The sequence below is a fragment of the Amblyomma mixtum genome, chromosome 10 (genome assembly GCF_055824585.1).
Source record: "Amblyomma mixtum isolate Tamu chromosome 10, ASM5582458v1, whole genome shotgun sequence".
In the NCBI taxonomy this organism is placed as follows: domain Eukaryota; kingdom Metazoa; phylum Arthropoda; class Arachnida; order Ixodida; family Ixodidae; genus Amblyomma; species Amblyomma mixtum.
The window spans coordinates 6,589,532-6,606,812 of NC_143021.1; the positions used below are offsets into that span (position 1 = coordinate 6,589,532).

At 49.3% G+C, this 17,281-nt stretch overlaps 1 protein-coding gene across 1 annotated transcript; it reads right to left on the bottom strand.

Moving 5' to 3' along the window:
* Positions 1-8,027: 8,027 nt before the first annotated feature.
* LOC149325061 (uncharacterized) lies at positions 8,028-15,850 on the bottom strand. Its single transcript, XM_089564177.1, has 2 exons — positions 15,538-15,850; positions 8,028-9,241 (listed from the first exon to the last, which is right to left on the bottom strand). Exons 1-2 carry the CDS (start codon positions 15,848-15,850, stop codon positions 8,028-8,030), a joined length of 1,527 nt encoding a protein of 508 aa, XP_089420303.1.
* Positions 15,851-17,281: the final 1,431 nt, after the last annotated feature.

A 17,281-nucleotide genomic window follows, 5' to 3' on the forward strand; every position in this document is an offset into this window, starting at 1 on the left:
CTTGTTGGTAAAAAACCAGCTTGAAATTTTTTCCAATTCAGTGTTTGTTTTTGCTTCTAGATCCTCATGGTTGTCAGCTGTAACTATGATCGCAGTGTCATCTGCATACATTAAAATATCCGAGCAACTTAGGACCTTCGGCAAGTCATTCAAATATAATGAAAATAACATGGGCCCTAAAACAGATCCTTGAGGAACCCCTGTCTTTAAATATTGAAGGCATGATATAATGTTATTCATAATTACAGCTTGTTGACGGTTTTCAATGTAACTGGAAAGTAAGCGGTAGACTTCACCGCGGAATCCATAATGGTTTAACTTGTTGAGCATAATAGCGTGATCGACGGTATCAAACGCTTTCTTTAAATCAACAAATACAACGGCGGCCAGTTTGTTATCATGTAATGCTGTATTAATTAACTGAGTCAAACTTAGGACTGCAGATGCCGTTGAATAGTGTTTTCGAAATCCATGTTGCTGTTGACAGAGTAAGTTATACTTTTCTAAAAATTTGCAAATATTGTTAGATAGAATCTTTAGATAGTCAGTAAGAAGCTTTTAAGCTCATCGTTGTCCGCCAAACCGCCGTCCAACAGGCGCTTGACAACGTCATACGCTTCGCTGGAAAGCAGGGCCACCAACTTCTGTGCCCAACCATTCCGCTCAACGCGCTTTCTCTCGCAGACGCGCTCGAACTCCGCCAAATATTTCGCCATATCTTCGGCGATCACGAAGGTCTGCGGCCTGTCTCTCAGCTGCTGACCGTTAGTCTCATGTAGAGCGGACAATGTTTTATATCTCTCGAAATCGATCTCGTGCGCTTCAAGCTCCAGGCCCCTCAGTTTCCTGACGCGAGCACGCCGTGTTATCTCAAGCTGCCTCTGTTTTTCTGCCTCTTTGGCCTCGCGCTCACGGCATTCTTTGATCTCTTCCCAGGCCTCATTGGCTTCCTCAGCCGTTACATTCTCCTTCCGCATGATCTCAAGAATCGCATGCTTTCGTTTTGCGGGGCCCAAATCAATGACCAACTCTTCACAAATTTCGATGAGTTCCTTCACTTTGAAGTTCTCCATCGCACACAATAGCCTCTTGTAGCTTGCCCTTTTAGAATTCCCTTGCGGTTCACTACTATAGCGCTACTAGTATGACACGCGCAAGTAATTCTTTCCAAAACGCCTCGTTTACTCCCTCTGCACCAGCTTTCGTTTCAAAGCGCTCCGACTTGGCTCGAAACAGCAAAGCTCTCTCCAGTGCAACACACAGCCCTACTCTAAACTACAATCACGTGTGCTAGAGCAGTCTGGCGAATTGAGGGGAAAACATCAGGCACTCACCGCGCCGAGGTAGCTGACGCCGGTCGATCCCGCAGCTGCCATCCAATGTTGGGACTGGGGCATCCCACCGCTGCCACCACTGTTGGGACTGTGGCATCCCACCGCTGTCACCACTGTTGGGACTAGGAGTCCGAGCCAGGAAACGGTCGAGGCGACGGTGAGTAAAAGGACGTTTATGTACAGTATGTACAAGGGCTTTTACATGATACAAGGGTCATGAGCACCACGGGCAGGCACACAGAAGAAGGGCGGCCCCGGCGGCGAGCGTAGCTCCGGCGTGATGGCTCTTCTGCTGCCCGTCTGCTGCTCGGGTTCAGCGCGGCTCCGCTTTTAAAGCCGCTGGAAACGGTTACGGCAGCCAGCCGTTCAAATCCTCCAATCACTGGCCACCGTTCAAATTAGACCAATGGTCGAGAGCCGGCGAGCGTCTGAGGAGTTCGCACCGACGGAGAGGAGGAGAGGAGGAAGGGTCCGTGTCGGCGCCGCGGCGTCGGGATGAGTCACGCTGCATGTCGCGACTTGTCCGAGAAAGTCTGGGCCTGCTTTGAGCGTCGGCGAGCGCGCAGCGCTTGTTTCCAGGGGGGCCAGCCAGCGAAATGGGAGCTCCGGCACTACACCATGTGGACCAACTCTGGCTCTGACGGGGAAATCCAAAACTCCCTCCAAACAGCAATCGATAAAGTACACTCCTTTGTACAGGCGAATAGGCTCACATGCTCCTCCACGAAGTCCGAATTACTAGTCATCAGGGACAGACGAGTTCGCTTGCCAGTCCCCGACCCGCAAGAACCTATTGTGCTTGAAGTCGACACACATCCCATACCTCCGGTCCGCACCATCCGCGTTCTGGGTATGTTAATACAGAACAACACGCAAAACTCGGAGGCCATTCAGCGCCTCCGCACCACAGCCAATCAGATCAACGGCCTTATCCGCCGCATCAGCACCCGCCGCAGAGGTATGAAGGAGGATGACCTCTGTCGGCTCACGCAAGCTTTCCCATTAGAAGGATAGTCTACTCCTACCCCTACTATCACCTCCGCCGGAAGGACGAGGAAGCTGTGAACAGCATTATACGTTCAGCGTACAAAGCGGCACTGGGGCTACCTCAGTACGCCAGCACACAGCACCTCCTCCAACTCGGCATCTACAACACGCTCACAGAACTCATAGAGGCACACAAGACCGCCCAAATCCACCGCCTCTCCCGCACTAAACACGGGCGGCTCATACTTGACCGTCTCAACATCAACCCCATAGGCGACGTCCACCCCACGACGCCCATTTCGATAGGGGTCTATGGCCGCCTAGTTATAAAATCAGTCCCCAAAAACATGCTACTTGGCCGCCATGATACGCGCCGTCAGCTGAAAGCCCAAGCACTAGATGCCACATACCTTGCCGACGAACACGCAATATACGTAGATGCTGCACGGCAAAGTGCAAACACATACGTGGCTTGTGCAACCACGCCACAATCTACTCTCGTCACCGCCGCCACAGTAGTAGCTCACTCTCCGACAGCGGCAGAAGAAACCGCCATCGCGCTGGCCATCGCTGACCCACGTACGCGCACAGTCCTAAGCGACTCCAAAAGAGCGATACAAAATTACTCGGCAGGTTTTATCTGCCACCCCACTGCATGCATCCTTCGCGGCTGCACTCTCGACCATAAGATCAACCTGGTCTGGGTACCCGCCCACGCGGGAAACTCTGGAAACGAAGGGGTCGACCGACTAGCCCGAGGACTAACCAACCAGGCGGCCGGCCCCACGGACCCAGACGCTCTTGCCGAGGCTCCCCAGACCTTTGCCGAAATTACCAACCTCTACAGAGAGATGAGACGCCAGTTCCCTCCTCCACACCCCGACTTGAATCGAGCGCAAGCCGCCTTGCTCCGCAGGTTGCAGACACACTCCATCCTTAGCAATTCTAGACTTTCACTCATCACAGACGGGGAATACGACCCCGTCTGCCAAAATTGTTACCAGGGAGAAATCGCCACCCAGGCACACATCCTCTGGGGTTGCGCGGGAAATCCGCCCCCTCGAACCTTACTGCCAGCTCCTTCCGAAGAAGGATGGAACCAACTCCTCAAAAGGCCACACAAGAGCATCCAACTGGCACTCATTTCGTGGACCCAGGAAGTCGCCCCACCTGGGGGCCACACCAAGACCACCTGCCCTAAATCCCACCAATCTATGGCAATAAAGTTGTTTCTCTCTCTCTCTCTCTCTCGGTGCACACCCGAACCGCGCCATAAAGGAATGAAAATGAAAAAAAAATTGGTTTTAAGGAAAGTAAAAAGACGCCTGTATCTGTCATATCTCGGTGGATACCCGAACTGCGCCGTACGGACCTTAAGGAAAATGAAATGAAATGAAAATTGGTTTTAAGGAAAGCAAATGCCTGTCTCTCATATCTTGGTGTACACCCGAAAGGAATGCACACCACAGTACATGTCTCTAAAGCAACCTTCTAAGACAGCACCGTATTCACTACACGCGCGGCTCCTCCTCCGTCTTGCCGCAGCTTTTCGCTTCGAGATATCCAGGCTTAACCTTCGCTAAGCCACAGCCAATTTTCTTTACTGGTTCGTCGGCACGTATGGCGACGATATTATTTCGATAGTATTATTAAGGCGAAAGCCTTTAATGCTTCATCATTGTCGACAGAAGGCTGTCAGCAGAGGTGTCACGCTTTTGACGAGTGTCCACCGAGATATGTGAGACAGTTACTGCCTAATTTCCTTCCTCAAATACTATTTTTATTTTCTTCATTACGGCCCCTCTTTCTTCTTTCACTCCCACTTCCTCCCTTCCTGTAGGGTGCGGTTCGGATGTCCACCGAGTTGACAGAGAATTACTGCGCCATTTCCTGGCCTCAAAAAGCGTTGCGTTCAAAGGGCAAGGCATCGCGCCGAACGGGTAGTGCCGTTCCATGGACTACAATACGCTGTCGCATTCCTGTCACACTCCTGAAGGCGAAGCTTAAGAGTAATTAATTATCAGTTAATTAGTATTTAGTCATTAGTCAGTAATTAGCTCTTCATTAAATAGTAGTTTGTGATTACTTAGTAAGTAGTCAATAACTGTGTGTGACGTCATCCAGTGGTGACGTCACCAGTGCCGCAGAGGCAGTCAAAGTGGTGCAGAAAACGCTTTCGCCTCTACGCACTTTAGAACAGTCAGAGTGCCCCCCGAATTTTTAGTTGAAGACGATGCGGAATGAGGCATGATCGGCTTGGGCGATAGCCTAGTGCTTTATGGCCAGCGTAGCTGATCTGTTCACCGGTTAGAATCCGTGTCGTCGGAGTGTTTATTTTCATTTAATTACTTATAGCTTGGCTCGGTTGCGCCGACGGCAACAATGTGGCTCAGCCCACGAACGGGGGCTTACGAGGTCCGCTCTAATACTTGCACTCAGTGCATAAAATTGATAGGACGGTTACCACTGCTTAAGGCGAGATTGTGACAGCTGTTGAAGTATTTATTTATTTATTTATTTATTTATTTATTATTTATTCAAAATACCCCCAAAGGCCCTCATTTGAGGGTATTACATGGGGGGGGGGTAGTAAGTACAAAGCATTGTTATAAGGTTAAAAATATTGCACTAAAATAAAATAGAAATCACAAAATATTAATCATAAATAGGCATTCACAGAAAGGGTCGCAACATTGCACATAACAGCAAAATTTGAGCATAAATAACAGCACCGCTAGAAAAAGAAAAAGACGACACTGGAAAAGGTGCGCTGAAGTACAAAACAAAAAATATAAAATGAAAAGAAGACAAGGCGGAAGAAAAGAACGCTAAAAAAAATACCTTTTTAGTTGTTGAAACGTGAGTGCATAAGATGTTGGAACTTATTTAGATCAGATTCTGTGGCAATTTCTGATGGCAAAGCGTTCCATTCGGTTATTGTGCGTGGTAAAAAAGAATAGGCATAATGGAATGACTGGCAGTTAATGCGTTTAACTTTGTAAGGATGATCGCGACGTGGAAAGATAACTGGCGGTGGCTGAAAGAATTCATCATGAAGGGAAGGATGGTGATAAAGCTTGTGGAAGAGTGATAGACGGGAAATGTTCCGGCGCAGTGCTGTTATCTAACTCGGCTTTAGTCTTCAATGAGGTGACGCTGGTGTAACATGAATAATCAGAAAAGATGAATCGCGCAGCACGGTTCTGCAGGGCTTCGATGTTACTGATGGTATAATTCTGATGAGGATCCCAAATGGCAGACGCGTATTCGAGTTTCGGACGGATTAATGTGGTGTACGCTAGTTTTTTTACATGTGTCGCGGCCTCTTTTAAATTATGTTTGAGAAGTCCGAAAGTACGGTTAGCGGAGGCAAGAGTGAGATTAATATGATGGTTCCATGATAAGTCGGATTGAAGGTTAATGCCAAGATACTTGTAACTTGTGGTGAATTCTACACTATTGTTATCAAGAAAGTAGGCGGTAGGAATACGTGGCTTGTTGGTGAAAGACATGAGCTTAGTTTTGGAAAGATTTAAAGGGATTAACCAATTAGAACACCATGTGCTTATCGCTTCAAGATCAGACTGGAGTGGCTGGCTGTCAGTGTTACAGGTTATACGTCGATAAAGCACACAATCGTCAGCAAATAGTCTAATTCTGGACGTCACGCAATTGGGTAAGTCATTAATATAGATGAGGAAAAGTAAAGGTCCCAGTACACTGCCTTGTGGAACTCCAGACGTAACATTAGCGTAACATGAGTTAGAGTTGTTAACTGATGTGAACTGAATTCTAGATGAGAGAAAATCTGCTATCCATGCAATAATATTAGGGTGAATGTTCAGTTGGGAAAGTTTAAGCAACAACCTTTGGTGTGGAACGCGATCAAATGCTTTAGAAAAATCTAAAAATATTGCGTCAACTTGGAAACCAGCGTCAATCAGTGCATGAATATCATTAATAAAACCGGCAAGTTGGGTGTCGCATGAGTAGCCCTTGCGAAAACCGTGCTGATGATCGAAGATAATGTTATGATCTTCAAGGTAGTTGATGACCTGAGTATGTATAATATGCTCGAGTAATTTACAAACTGTATTTGTTAAGGAGATGGGACGATAGTTAAGCGGAGAAGCACGATCACCTGATTTGAAAATGGGTATTATCTTAGCTATGCGCCAGTCGTTAGGAATGGTGCCAGTTGATAGCGACTGGGAAAATAATGCGGTTAACATGGAACAAATGCTATGTGATGTATTCCTTAAAATTTTATTATTGAAGCCCATATGATCAGCGCTAGAAGATGTTTTGAGATTGTTTAGTAGAGATAAAACGCCAGGCTCACTGATGACTATCTCGTCCATAGTTAGCCCCACTAGTGCGCTTAATGTAGGCAAGGAAGTAATGTCTTCATCTGTGAACACAGTTACAAACGCATCGTTAAGAATTTGAGCGCACTCTGAATCAGGGATGGGAACACCAACAGAATCTGTAAGAGTGATGTCAGGTCGAATTACTGGGTTTACCACACGCCAAAAACGGCGAATATTATTTTTCAGCATGGAAGACAAATCATGAGAAAAAAAGTTGCGCCGAGTAGATCTTAATAGTGCCTTATAATCCTTTTCACATGCTCTGTATTTGTCATGTGAACTCACAAGACCATTCAGTTTTGCCTGTCTGTATAGTTTTTTTCTTTTTGTTGTTCAGCCGCCGAAGACGGTTGGTAAACCAAGGAGAACTGCTATCACAGGTAATGGTTAACATGGGAATGAACTGGTCGATGAGATCATTGAGGGCAGTTTTAAAAAGGATCCAGTTCTGCTCTATAGAGCGAGAGCAGAAATCATGCAAAAATTAATCAGAAAACATTAATAATTCTGCATTAATTGCATCAAAATTTGCTTTGCCGTGACATCTTATTTTCTTTTTAGTAGTTATCTTTTTACTAGCGCGAAATTTAATGTACCCAGTGATAACATCGTGGTCAGAGATGCGTTCCTCATGAGTTATGCCTGAAAATATATCAGGTTTGTTTGTGAGAACTAAGTCAAGTACATTGGAAGAGGCTTTAGTTGATCGTGTTGGTTGGTTAATGAGTTGTGTTAATGAAAAATCAAGGCAAGTGCTGAGAAAAGAATGTCTTCTGCATCTGTGTCCACTACGGAAAGTGTTGACCAATTAATTCTTGGAAAATTAAAATCTCCAAATATAATAACAGCGGAATTGGGAAAACGCGCATACATTTCACTGAGCACCCGATGATATTCATCTGAAAACGCACCAGACATGTCGGGAGGACGGTAGAAAACGCCGATGATGACACGAAATGCACCATCATTCAAAGAAACCCAAACACATTCAAGGAAAGTATCGATAACGATAGGTGTGGCAATGAAATCTTCCTTTATCGCGATGAGAACACCGCCCCCCCCCCCCCCTTCGCAATTGTCTATCGCAGCGAAAAAAATTGAAATTGCATGCACTGGTAAAGATGTTGACATCATGAATAGTGTCGTTCAGCCACGTCTCAGTTAGTACCACTAAAGAAGCTTGACATGAATCGATGAAAGATGATAGTGCAATACCGTTAGCTACAACACTTCTAATGTTGGTGTACAAAAACAGCCATTCGTTATCATTACCACAATGTGTTTTGGCAGGTGAGGTGGTCGATGAACTCAGGTTAACGGAAACGGAGGGAGGACGTCATTCGCCATCCTCGCGCCCTGATACAAGAATGGCTCGACTTTCGTTGGTGCTCCACATGTAAAGATCATCGTTAACGAAGAGCTTGTTGAAAACGAGTCGCACTTTATCCCCATCTCTCTTAATAGATTTTGAAAACTGGAGAAACTTCCGTCGCTTTTCGCGAACGGCTTCGGAGTAATCGCGCGAGATGCTTAAATTCGTGTTTTTTAACTTATAGCCGCGGCTCATGACAGTGTCAACTTCCCTTTCATTAAAAAATTTGGCTATGATAGGCCGCTTTTTCTCGGAAGAAAAGCGGCCCACGCGATGTGCTCTGGAAACAGATTCAACAGTAAGCCCAAGTTTTTCTTTACAAAAGTCATTAACGAGACGTTCAGACTCCTCCCAAGTTTCCGACTTCTCTGGATCATCTATACCGTAAAATAGAACATTGGATCGCCTATAGCGATTTTCAAGGTCGTCAATTTTTTCCTGTACAATTGCGAGACCCTTGTCACTGTTCACCACGAGCTCAGCAGATGGTGCGGTTGCAAATTTCTGCTCTAGATCGTGAACTCGCTTTGTTAGTTTTTCTAAGTCAATTTTTAAGTCTGCGTGAATCTGAAGCACTTTGTTGACAGAGTCTTGAAGGACTGCATTGCTAGCTTCAAGGCGTAAGATGGAACCAGCCACAACGTCCAGCTTTTCCTCTTGAGCCTTAGTCATGGGTCCCGGGTTTAGCTCGACATCGCCTCCCAAAACTAGCAGACACCATAAATAGGATACACCAGCGCGGAAAATTTTCAAAACATGAGGTGGCCACGACACCGCTAAAAGACAGACGTCATCGTCACGGTACGAATAAGCGTCATAGTAACCAACCTGTAGATACATCAGTGGTGAGCGTGGGATCGCAGTGGCGGTGCCGTGGCCCAGAGGGGCGTCGAAAGGCGCGCACTTTTGTATTGCCCGATCAGCAGTCAGAGTCCCACGTTGCCAGACGGAATCGACCACTGCGTCCAGAAGTGGCGGAGCATCCAGAATAGGTGACGCAGGCAAAAAACATGTTGATAGGCCGCAGTCGGTTGACGTACACGCGCCGAGCTGGGAGCTTGTATCGTTGAGGCATTCCGTCTTGTGCATCGTCCATGGCCGGCCCAGGAAAATCAGCAGCAGCACCTGTAGATACATCAGTGGTGAGCGTGGGATCGCAGTGGCGGTGCCGTGGCCCTCTGGGTTGCAATATGTTGCAGTAGAGCATTTGAGGGTGAACGCATTTTAGTTTTATATGCTTTAATATGCATATGGTTTAATATGCTTTATCTGAATGTGCATATTATGAAATGTTTTGATTTTTGTTAATAGATATTTCTTATAGTCTATCATTCTATTATTGTCTATCTACCCCACACCATCTAACCACGTACGAACTCACCCCCGAAAACTCAGCCCGAGGAATATTCCGGATTGATCGCACCGGGCTCACTCACCCCCAACTTCTGGCTGACATCTCTTCCCGGACCCACACCATCACCGGTGTATGGATGATGGGATCCACAAACGCCGTCCTGGTTACTTTTGAGTAACCAGGACGGCGTGGGACGCACCGTCGTGGTTCGTGGGACGCACCGTCCCACGAACAATCTACTTCGAACAAATAGCGTTCCGCTGGTACCCACACCGTCCCCGGGCATTGTGCTGCCTTCGCTGCCTTCAGTATGGGCACAGACAGTTCCAGTGCCCTTCCACCTAAGCCCTCTGCCCTACCTGTACCACCACCTTTGTCCATACGAACGCTGCCCATCCCTGTGCGCCCTGGTGCCTGCACTGTCAAAAGGACCATCCGACATCTGCCCGGTTCGCAAGCAGCAGGACCAAGCCCGAGCGGAGCCCTCTACAAGGGCAAAACTTCGTGACCCGCCGCCAAGCCATCTCTCGGGCAACAGCCCCTGAAACCCCCGCAACCACTCAAACCACTCCTCTCGCAAGCGTCTTCCCTTCATCATTCACACTGGCACTATTAAGACCTATGCAGATGTCCGGCAAGGACCTTCACGGCCACCAACACAATGCTCCCTGACACCCAAACCCAGCGACCACTGCCGCATCAAGTCTACTCCCGGAACCTATCCCCACCCAAAGCCCAGTCTCCAGTACGGATGCCGCCAGCGTCCTATGCCAAGAACCGCCATCTTCGCGACCGCATTCAGGTGGGTCATTTCCCACTCCCTCAACTCCCCAACCCGCACCAGCACACTCCCTCACACCCACACAACAACCCGATAAACCCGATATTCTATCCCAGCTTCAACTTGGCATGCAGGCCTTTGAGACACGCATGAACCACCTCGCCTCCCTCTTTGACACCATACCACAACGCCAAGAAGCCCTGGAACAACAAATCCAGCCATGAACACTGCAGATCACTCAACTCACAGCCCTAGTCACTACATTTTCCAACGCCGTAGCCAAGCAGGCGGAATTCATAGAACAAATTCAGCATACACTTACAGCCCTCTCCTCCTCATCTGACTTCCCACACCACAAAAAGAAAAAGCCCTGTGGCCGTCTTCAGTGCCCCCCCCCCCCCCCCCCCCGAGGACACATCAGACTAGGACACGCCCCCATTCCATAGCTTTCTCCAATGGAACTGCCGATGCATCTGCACGGCACGTACAGCCTTTGTCAAAAGTTTGGAGGGGGCTTGCTTCTGAGCCTCACTGTGTGGTTCGTGATGCATCTCCAGCGCTCCAAATTTCCTCTGGGTAAGAAGATCTCTGGTTCTGCCTCCTGCAATGGGTAGGACTTTCCAGAGTGCTTCAGGAGTCCCCCTGCAAGGCTAATAAGTAAACCACCTGGGCTCTAAACTTTTGACAAAGACTGTACGTCCTTTCCCAGCTCCTCCCCCCACCCCCCCTGGTCTCCTACTCCAGGAAACCAGAGGCGTACGCCCCTTTCCGGGACCCAGAGCGATTCATGCGAGTTCTACGGATCGAACACCACTGGTCTCAACATATATCCGAAGAGACCTCAAATTCTCAGTCCTCAAAATTCCTGATCCCGATATACGCACGCAGCATCTAGTTGCCGTCCAGCTCTTCATCGCATCTACATCCCCTCCCACTATTCTCGTTAACTTCTAACCCCCCCTCCCCCCACACACACAAACAGCATTCCCTTCTACCCCACCGTTTCGACTTCCTCCAAACCATCACTTCCCCGCTCCTTGTGGCAGGCGACTTCAACGCTCCACACACACAGTGGGGTTACAAAACCACACACAAAGCAGGGCGTTTACTCCACGATCATATATACTCTCGACACTACTCCTTGCTGAATGACTTTTTACGCCCCACTGGACAGGGTTCCTCCTATCACAAAGACACCACACGCGACCTGACCTTCGCTCTACGCATTCCACATGTTACTTGGCACAGTACTGACACATACCTACTTAGTGACCATTCCATCTTTGTTATCAACATACCCACACAACACCCCCGACGCAGGGCGAAGGTGTACAGCATGAACTGGTGGGCGAGTTGGTCTGACATATCTAGGGAAGCAGCGCTACGGCACAGGGCCTGTGTGTATCAGCGCTGTGTTCGTCCCTTTCTCCCCTTTGGCCCTGTGCCGTAGCGCTGCTTCCCTAGATAGAGAGGGCGAAGGTGCGACACACTTCGTGGTCAGACTTTCGCCGGTTCTTAACCCCACCCCCGTCTAACACCTCCGACTACCTACATGGGTCGCTGATCTAAGAAACACCCAGTCACGGGCCACACGTGAAATTTGCAGTCCTATTCCCTGTGACAAACCTGAACCTCACCTTCTACGACTGTGGAAGCGGAGAAAACGTCTTCAACGCACATTAGCTACACAACCACACAACACACAGCTACGCGACAGAATACAAGCACTCCTCAACGACATTATCTCCCACTGCAAAACACTCGACACCGAGCACTGGACACAAACATGCGACCGCTTAGACGGAACTTTACATCAAAAATCATCCTGGTACATTCTCCGCTCCCATACTCCAACAGAGGTTTTCACTAACTTCCAACGACTTTATTTCTGGCCCAGCCCTTCCCGCACTAGACATTCCATGTTGTAACTATGCGCAGCTGCCGCTATTCGCTGGCCTAATCATGAATGATCAGACTTGATCCAGTCGATTAAAACTTAACTTGGTGAATTTATTTACAGATTAAGTACAGTACAAAGAATCAATAGCAAGCAACCGCACATCTCTCGGAACGCTCGAGCAGTCAGCGAAGCTCGTCTTTCGGCGTCCGGAGTACAACTGGTTCTCCCCACGCTGTCCAAAGCCCCTTCCAACCGCGGCACCTTTGGGGGGGCATCGGCGCCCGCGCTCACACAAAGAGCTTCCGCATTGGGTGAGCCGTCAAGGCTCCTAACTGATTTCTTCGGAAGACCTGAGCGCGAGCCTCCAAACGCCCCCCCCCCCCCCCCCCCCCCCCCAGGCGGTCCCCGGGCCAGAAGGACATGTGGCGGAAAGCGACAAGTGGGAGATGGCACAAAAAAAAAAAACACTAATGGGCGGTAGGGTGAGCCCGTCCTTGACCGTCACGCCGGAAGGTCGCAACACTCCCCCGCCGAATGGGTCGACGACTAATTCTACGCTTCTGATAGCTCAATCGGGTACAAAAGCTGTACAGGTCGTCTAACCACTTTGTCCTTCGGCAGCCAGACTTCGCAAGACCTTATCTTTCCGTTGCGTCCGTGGAACACAGTTACAACGACTCCGCTTTTCCACAGAAGGCGAGGAAGACTTTCGCGGACCATAACAATGTCCCCAGGCTTCAGTGTTCATGTCCTTCACCAGTTCTAAATGCACAGCACGCGTCACAGCGCAAGTGAAGAGAACAATGTAGGATTTAGCTACACTTGAACCCTCTTTCACTAGGAGTGGGCCAGCAAAATCCACTCCGACGACTTCGAAAGGTTCTGCTTGAGAAGTTCGGTCGGGGGGGAGTTGGCCCCTGTCCACTTCGACGCGGGTGGCACTCAGCCGCCGGCACGCAACACAGGATCGCACTACAGCTTTCACCAACTGCCGGCCGCGCACTATCCAAAACCTTTCGCGCAGTTGCACGTGCATGTCCCGCACTCCTGCATGCAACAACTTCTTGTGAGCCTGATGCACTAACAAGACAGTGTATCTGTGCTGCTTCGGTAGGACGATAGGCTGCCGCTCCTCGTAGTCCTTGTCCGCTGAACAGGGGCGACTGCGTATCCGTAGCAACCCGTTGTCATCTCTCCGTAAAACGAAGCCTTTGAGGGTTGTGTCATGCGGCGTCCTGTCTCCTTTGGCTACGCGCTGCAGCTCGGTACCGAATGTCTATTTCTGTGCCTGCTTCAGCCAGTAAAGTTGTGCACGTTCCAATTCAAGAGCCGTTTGGGGACCGGCATGCCTTTGTTTTGTTTGCAGGTTGTTTACAAACCGCAGAATCCAACCTGCCACCTGGTTTACCTTAGTTGCGGAGCTGAATCGATTCAAGTCTAGGAGTTCGCTTTCTTCTCCGCAGACGGGCTTCGTGGCTTTTACTCCCCTTTGTTCTTCAAGCTCGACAGGTGTGAAACAGTTCAAAACAGGCTCTACCTGTTCATCTGAAACCGTCGCTCTTAACACGACTGCATGAGCACAAGTCGCTTCCTGGCAGGAAAATGAAGTTTTGCCTTGCACTGCCCATCCAAACACTGTTTCGAGTGCCGTTAGCTGAGAGTCCAATTTCTCCAACCTGCCAGTTAGAAACTCCCAGAAGTGATCTGAACCGACCAGGACATCGATCTGGGCATTGTGGGGATGCTTAAATTCGTCACCCGGTGACAATGAGAGCTCGCGCAGAGTCTTCCTGATCTGCCCGTCGGGACAAGGGATGGCTTGGTCGCAAATAGTAGGTACCTCCAAGGCCTCAATTTTACATTCTGTTTTGGGGTCATCTTTTCCGAGTAGATGCACTTCGACGCGTCGGAATGTGCGCTGCTTCTGTACTCCTCCGAAAACTCCAATAGTTAGTATTTCGGTTCCTAGCAGTTGGCAACCGAGCCGCCGCGAGCAATCTTCGTAAATGAAGCTTCTTTGGCTTCCGCTGTCAAATAATATTCGAGACATTCGTTTCGCCTTAGTCCCTTTGTTCCAAGCGGTCACCGTTGGCATTAGCACACTTTGTTGGGAGCGATTCTCCTCGGCTTCGGAAGCATGCAGGATGACTTTTCCAGCTCTTTCGGTAGCTCCCTCTCCTTTCGATGAGTTATTAATGAAGGCGGGATCGCACATGGAGGTCGCATGCCTTAGTGTGCATTTTTTACAGATCAATCTCACTCTGCAATTCTTGGATCTGTGACCTTGTTTCGTGCAGCGAAAGCAAAATTGCTTCTTCTGCTTCACATCCAGATCTGAATTGCAATCTTCCCCTCCGTGATTGCTTGATCCGCACATTGGGCAGGAGTTGTTTGATGCTGAGCCATGCAAAACTGTGGCCGAGGAGGGTCGAATGCTCCCTTTTGATTCTACCTTTGGCCCGTGAAAAGGAGACGCTGGCTTACCGGGTGCAGTGTCAGGTCGATGCTCGAAGGCTTTCTCGCGGCTCTCCAACTCCAGTCTGAAGAACCGAAGTAGAGATTTCAGTGGTGTCCGGCTGACCGTCGCTGTTGCTGAGGGCGTCGTGGTTCGGGCACAGTCTTCTGGCGTTGTAGATGACGCTGTACTCGGTGCATGATGGTCCTCTGCGTGCGCGCGGTGATAGGCGAGGACGAGCTCCCTTGGAAGTGCACGAAGCAGGACGGGATACAGCATCGCGTTGTAACTGTCGGCGCCAACACCTAACGCTCTCAAGCCTCGCATACGCACTTGCAGGCCGTCGTAGAGCCGCCGTAAGTCACGTACTTTTCCCGCAGACATCACACCCCGAATATTGATGAGCCCCTGCATGTGTTCCTGCATCAAGGCCGCTTGGTCGCCAAATCGCTGCTTAAGGATTTCGATGGCATCGGTACAGCACTCAGCTGTAGCTTGAAGCCCGGCGATGGCGGCTTCAGCTTCTCCAGAAAGCAGCTTCTTTAGGTAGTTAAAGCGGTCAATAGGGGAGAGGTCCGGATTCGTATGAATAGCTGGCTCAAACTGCTGCCAGAGCGGCTGCCAATTTTTTCTTCTTCCGTCGAATTTCGAAAGTTCCAATTTCAGAAGTTTTATCTTGTGATGTGCGGAAGTCGTAGAGGTGGTCGCTGATTCCTTCCGGCTTTCAGGGTTTGTCTTGAGTTTTAATCTGCGCCGCCGCGGTGGCTCAGTGGCTATGGTGCTCGGCTGCTGACCCAAAAGACGCGGGTTCGATCCCGGCCGCGGCGGCTAGAATTTCTTTGAAGGAGAAATTCTAGAGGCCCTTGTACTGTGCGATGTCAGTGCACGTTAAAGAACCCCAGGTGGTCGAAATTTCTGGAGTCCTTCACTACGGCGTCTCTCATAGCCTTAGTCGCTTTGGGACGTTAAACCCCATAAACCAACCAACCAGTTTTAATCGGCAGATGCTAATGGCAATCTTGTCCGTATACTCAAGGACCTGTTCAAACTCAGCGTCTGCGTCGTCATCTTTGATATGTGGCTCGATCGCGGAGTCCACATCGTTGAGCTGTCGTTGCACCGTTAAGCGCTCGAGAAGAACGCTCACCTTTTCGATGTCGGGTGCTGTCTCGGCGGCCAAGATGTCGTCGGCTTCTTCAGTGAGACGCGTCGCTGATGCTCTGACAGCCTTCCTCTTCTTCTTCAGCTCCTCCATCTTGTCGTTGTCGTTGGGGTCCGGTCGATCTAAGAAATCCATTCCCGGGTTTCGGCACCAGAACTTTTGTTGTAACTATGCGTCGCTGCCGCTATTCGTTGGCCTAATCATGAATGATCAGACTTGATCCAGTCGATTAAAACTTAACTCGGTGAATTTATTTACAGATTAAGTACAGTACACAGAATCAATAGCAAGCAACCGCACATATCTCGGAACGCTCGAGCAGTCAGCGAAGCTCGTCGTTCGGCGTCCGGAGTACAACTGGTTCTCCCCACGCTGTCCAAAGCCCCTTCCAACCGCGGCACCTTTGGGGGGGGCATCGGCGCACGCGCTCAAACAAAGAGCTGCCGCTTTGGGTGAGCCGGCAAGGCTCCTAACTGATTTCTTCGGAAAACCTGAGCGCGAGCCTCCAAACGTCCCCCCCCCCCCCCCCCAGGCTCCCCCCGGGCCAGAAGTACATGTGGCGGAAAGCGACAAGTGGGAGATGGCACAAAAAAAAAAAACACTAATGGGCGGTAGGGTGAGCCCGCCCTTGACCGTCGCGACAGAAGGTCGCAACATTCCATTCACGCACATAGAACTTGACACAACACTCGCACGTTGTAGCACACGATCTACTCCCGGTGCAGACAAAATCACATACACAACTCTTAAGAATGTTGCCCCCGAAGCCTACACATTTCACTGTTTTTTCAAGCGTTCACTGTCTTATCTTGCTTCCAGCCAAGCTAAGCTACGCTATGTCAGTGATTATTTCCATAGCCACAACCTAAGCTTAACCCTGTCGGATAAGGAGGGTGGTTTCGTGGTTATGCTTAACAGCCTTCTATCCAGTAAGTCCCACGAGGCTATCAACAAGAATTTCAAGCCTGCCAACACAAAGCCTTCTAAGATAAAAAGTCACGCCCTACAGCTCCTGGAGAACCTCAGTCTTAACGGTTTGCTTAAAGAAGTTAATAAGAAAGAGAATACCGACGTGCTGAGAATGTTTTTCGCAACAAAAACGCATAAAACTGGCTGCCCTGTTCGGGCCATTGTCACAGAGGACAGTTCATGGCAGAAATTAGTGGGCCAATTTTTGAAACGATCCTTGAACCCATTGGCACCTGATGACCCCTTTAGCGTTCGGACCTCGATGGACGTCGTGGACTATACTTATCCGCTACCAGTGTGAGTGCCAATTCCGCCTTTTCCGTGGACATCGAAGACCTCTTCTATTCAGTTCCCCAAAAGGACTTGTTAGTTACTGTGCGGGATCTCATCGAAAACCGAGGTGCAGTGCCTTTCCAGAACAGCTCGGGCATATCGGTGAATTCCTTTTTGGAACTTTTGACTTGCTACCTTTCTTCCACTGTGGTAGAACATGAAAAGTGCAGGTACATACAGAAGCAGGGCGTTCCCATTGGCTCGTGTGTAGCTCCTATTTTATGCCACATATTTTTATCTCATTTTACAATGTGTTGCATGACA

Coding starts and splice junctions, on each gene's coding strand:
- LOC149325061 (XM_089564177.1), bottom strand. CDS start 15,850: ATGGATTTCTTAGATCGACCGGACCCCAACGACAACGACAAGATGGAG. Junction 9,242..15,537: donor CTGCCGATTAAAACTGGTTG/GTTGGTTTATGG, acceptor ATTGCAACCCAG/AGGGCCACGGCACCGCCACT.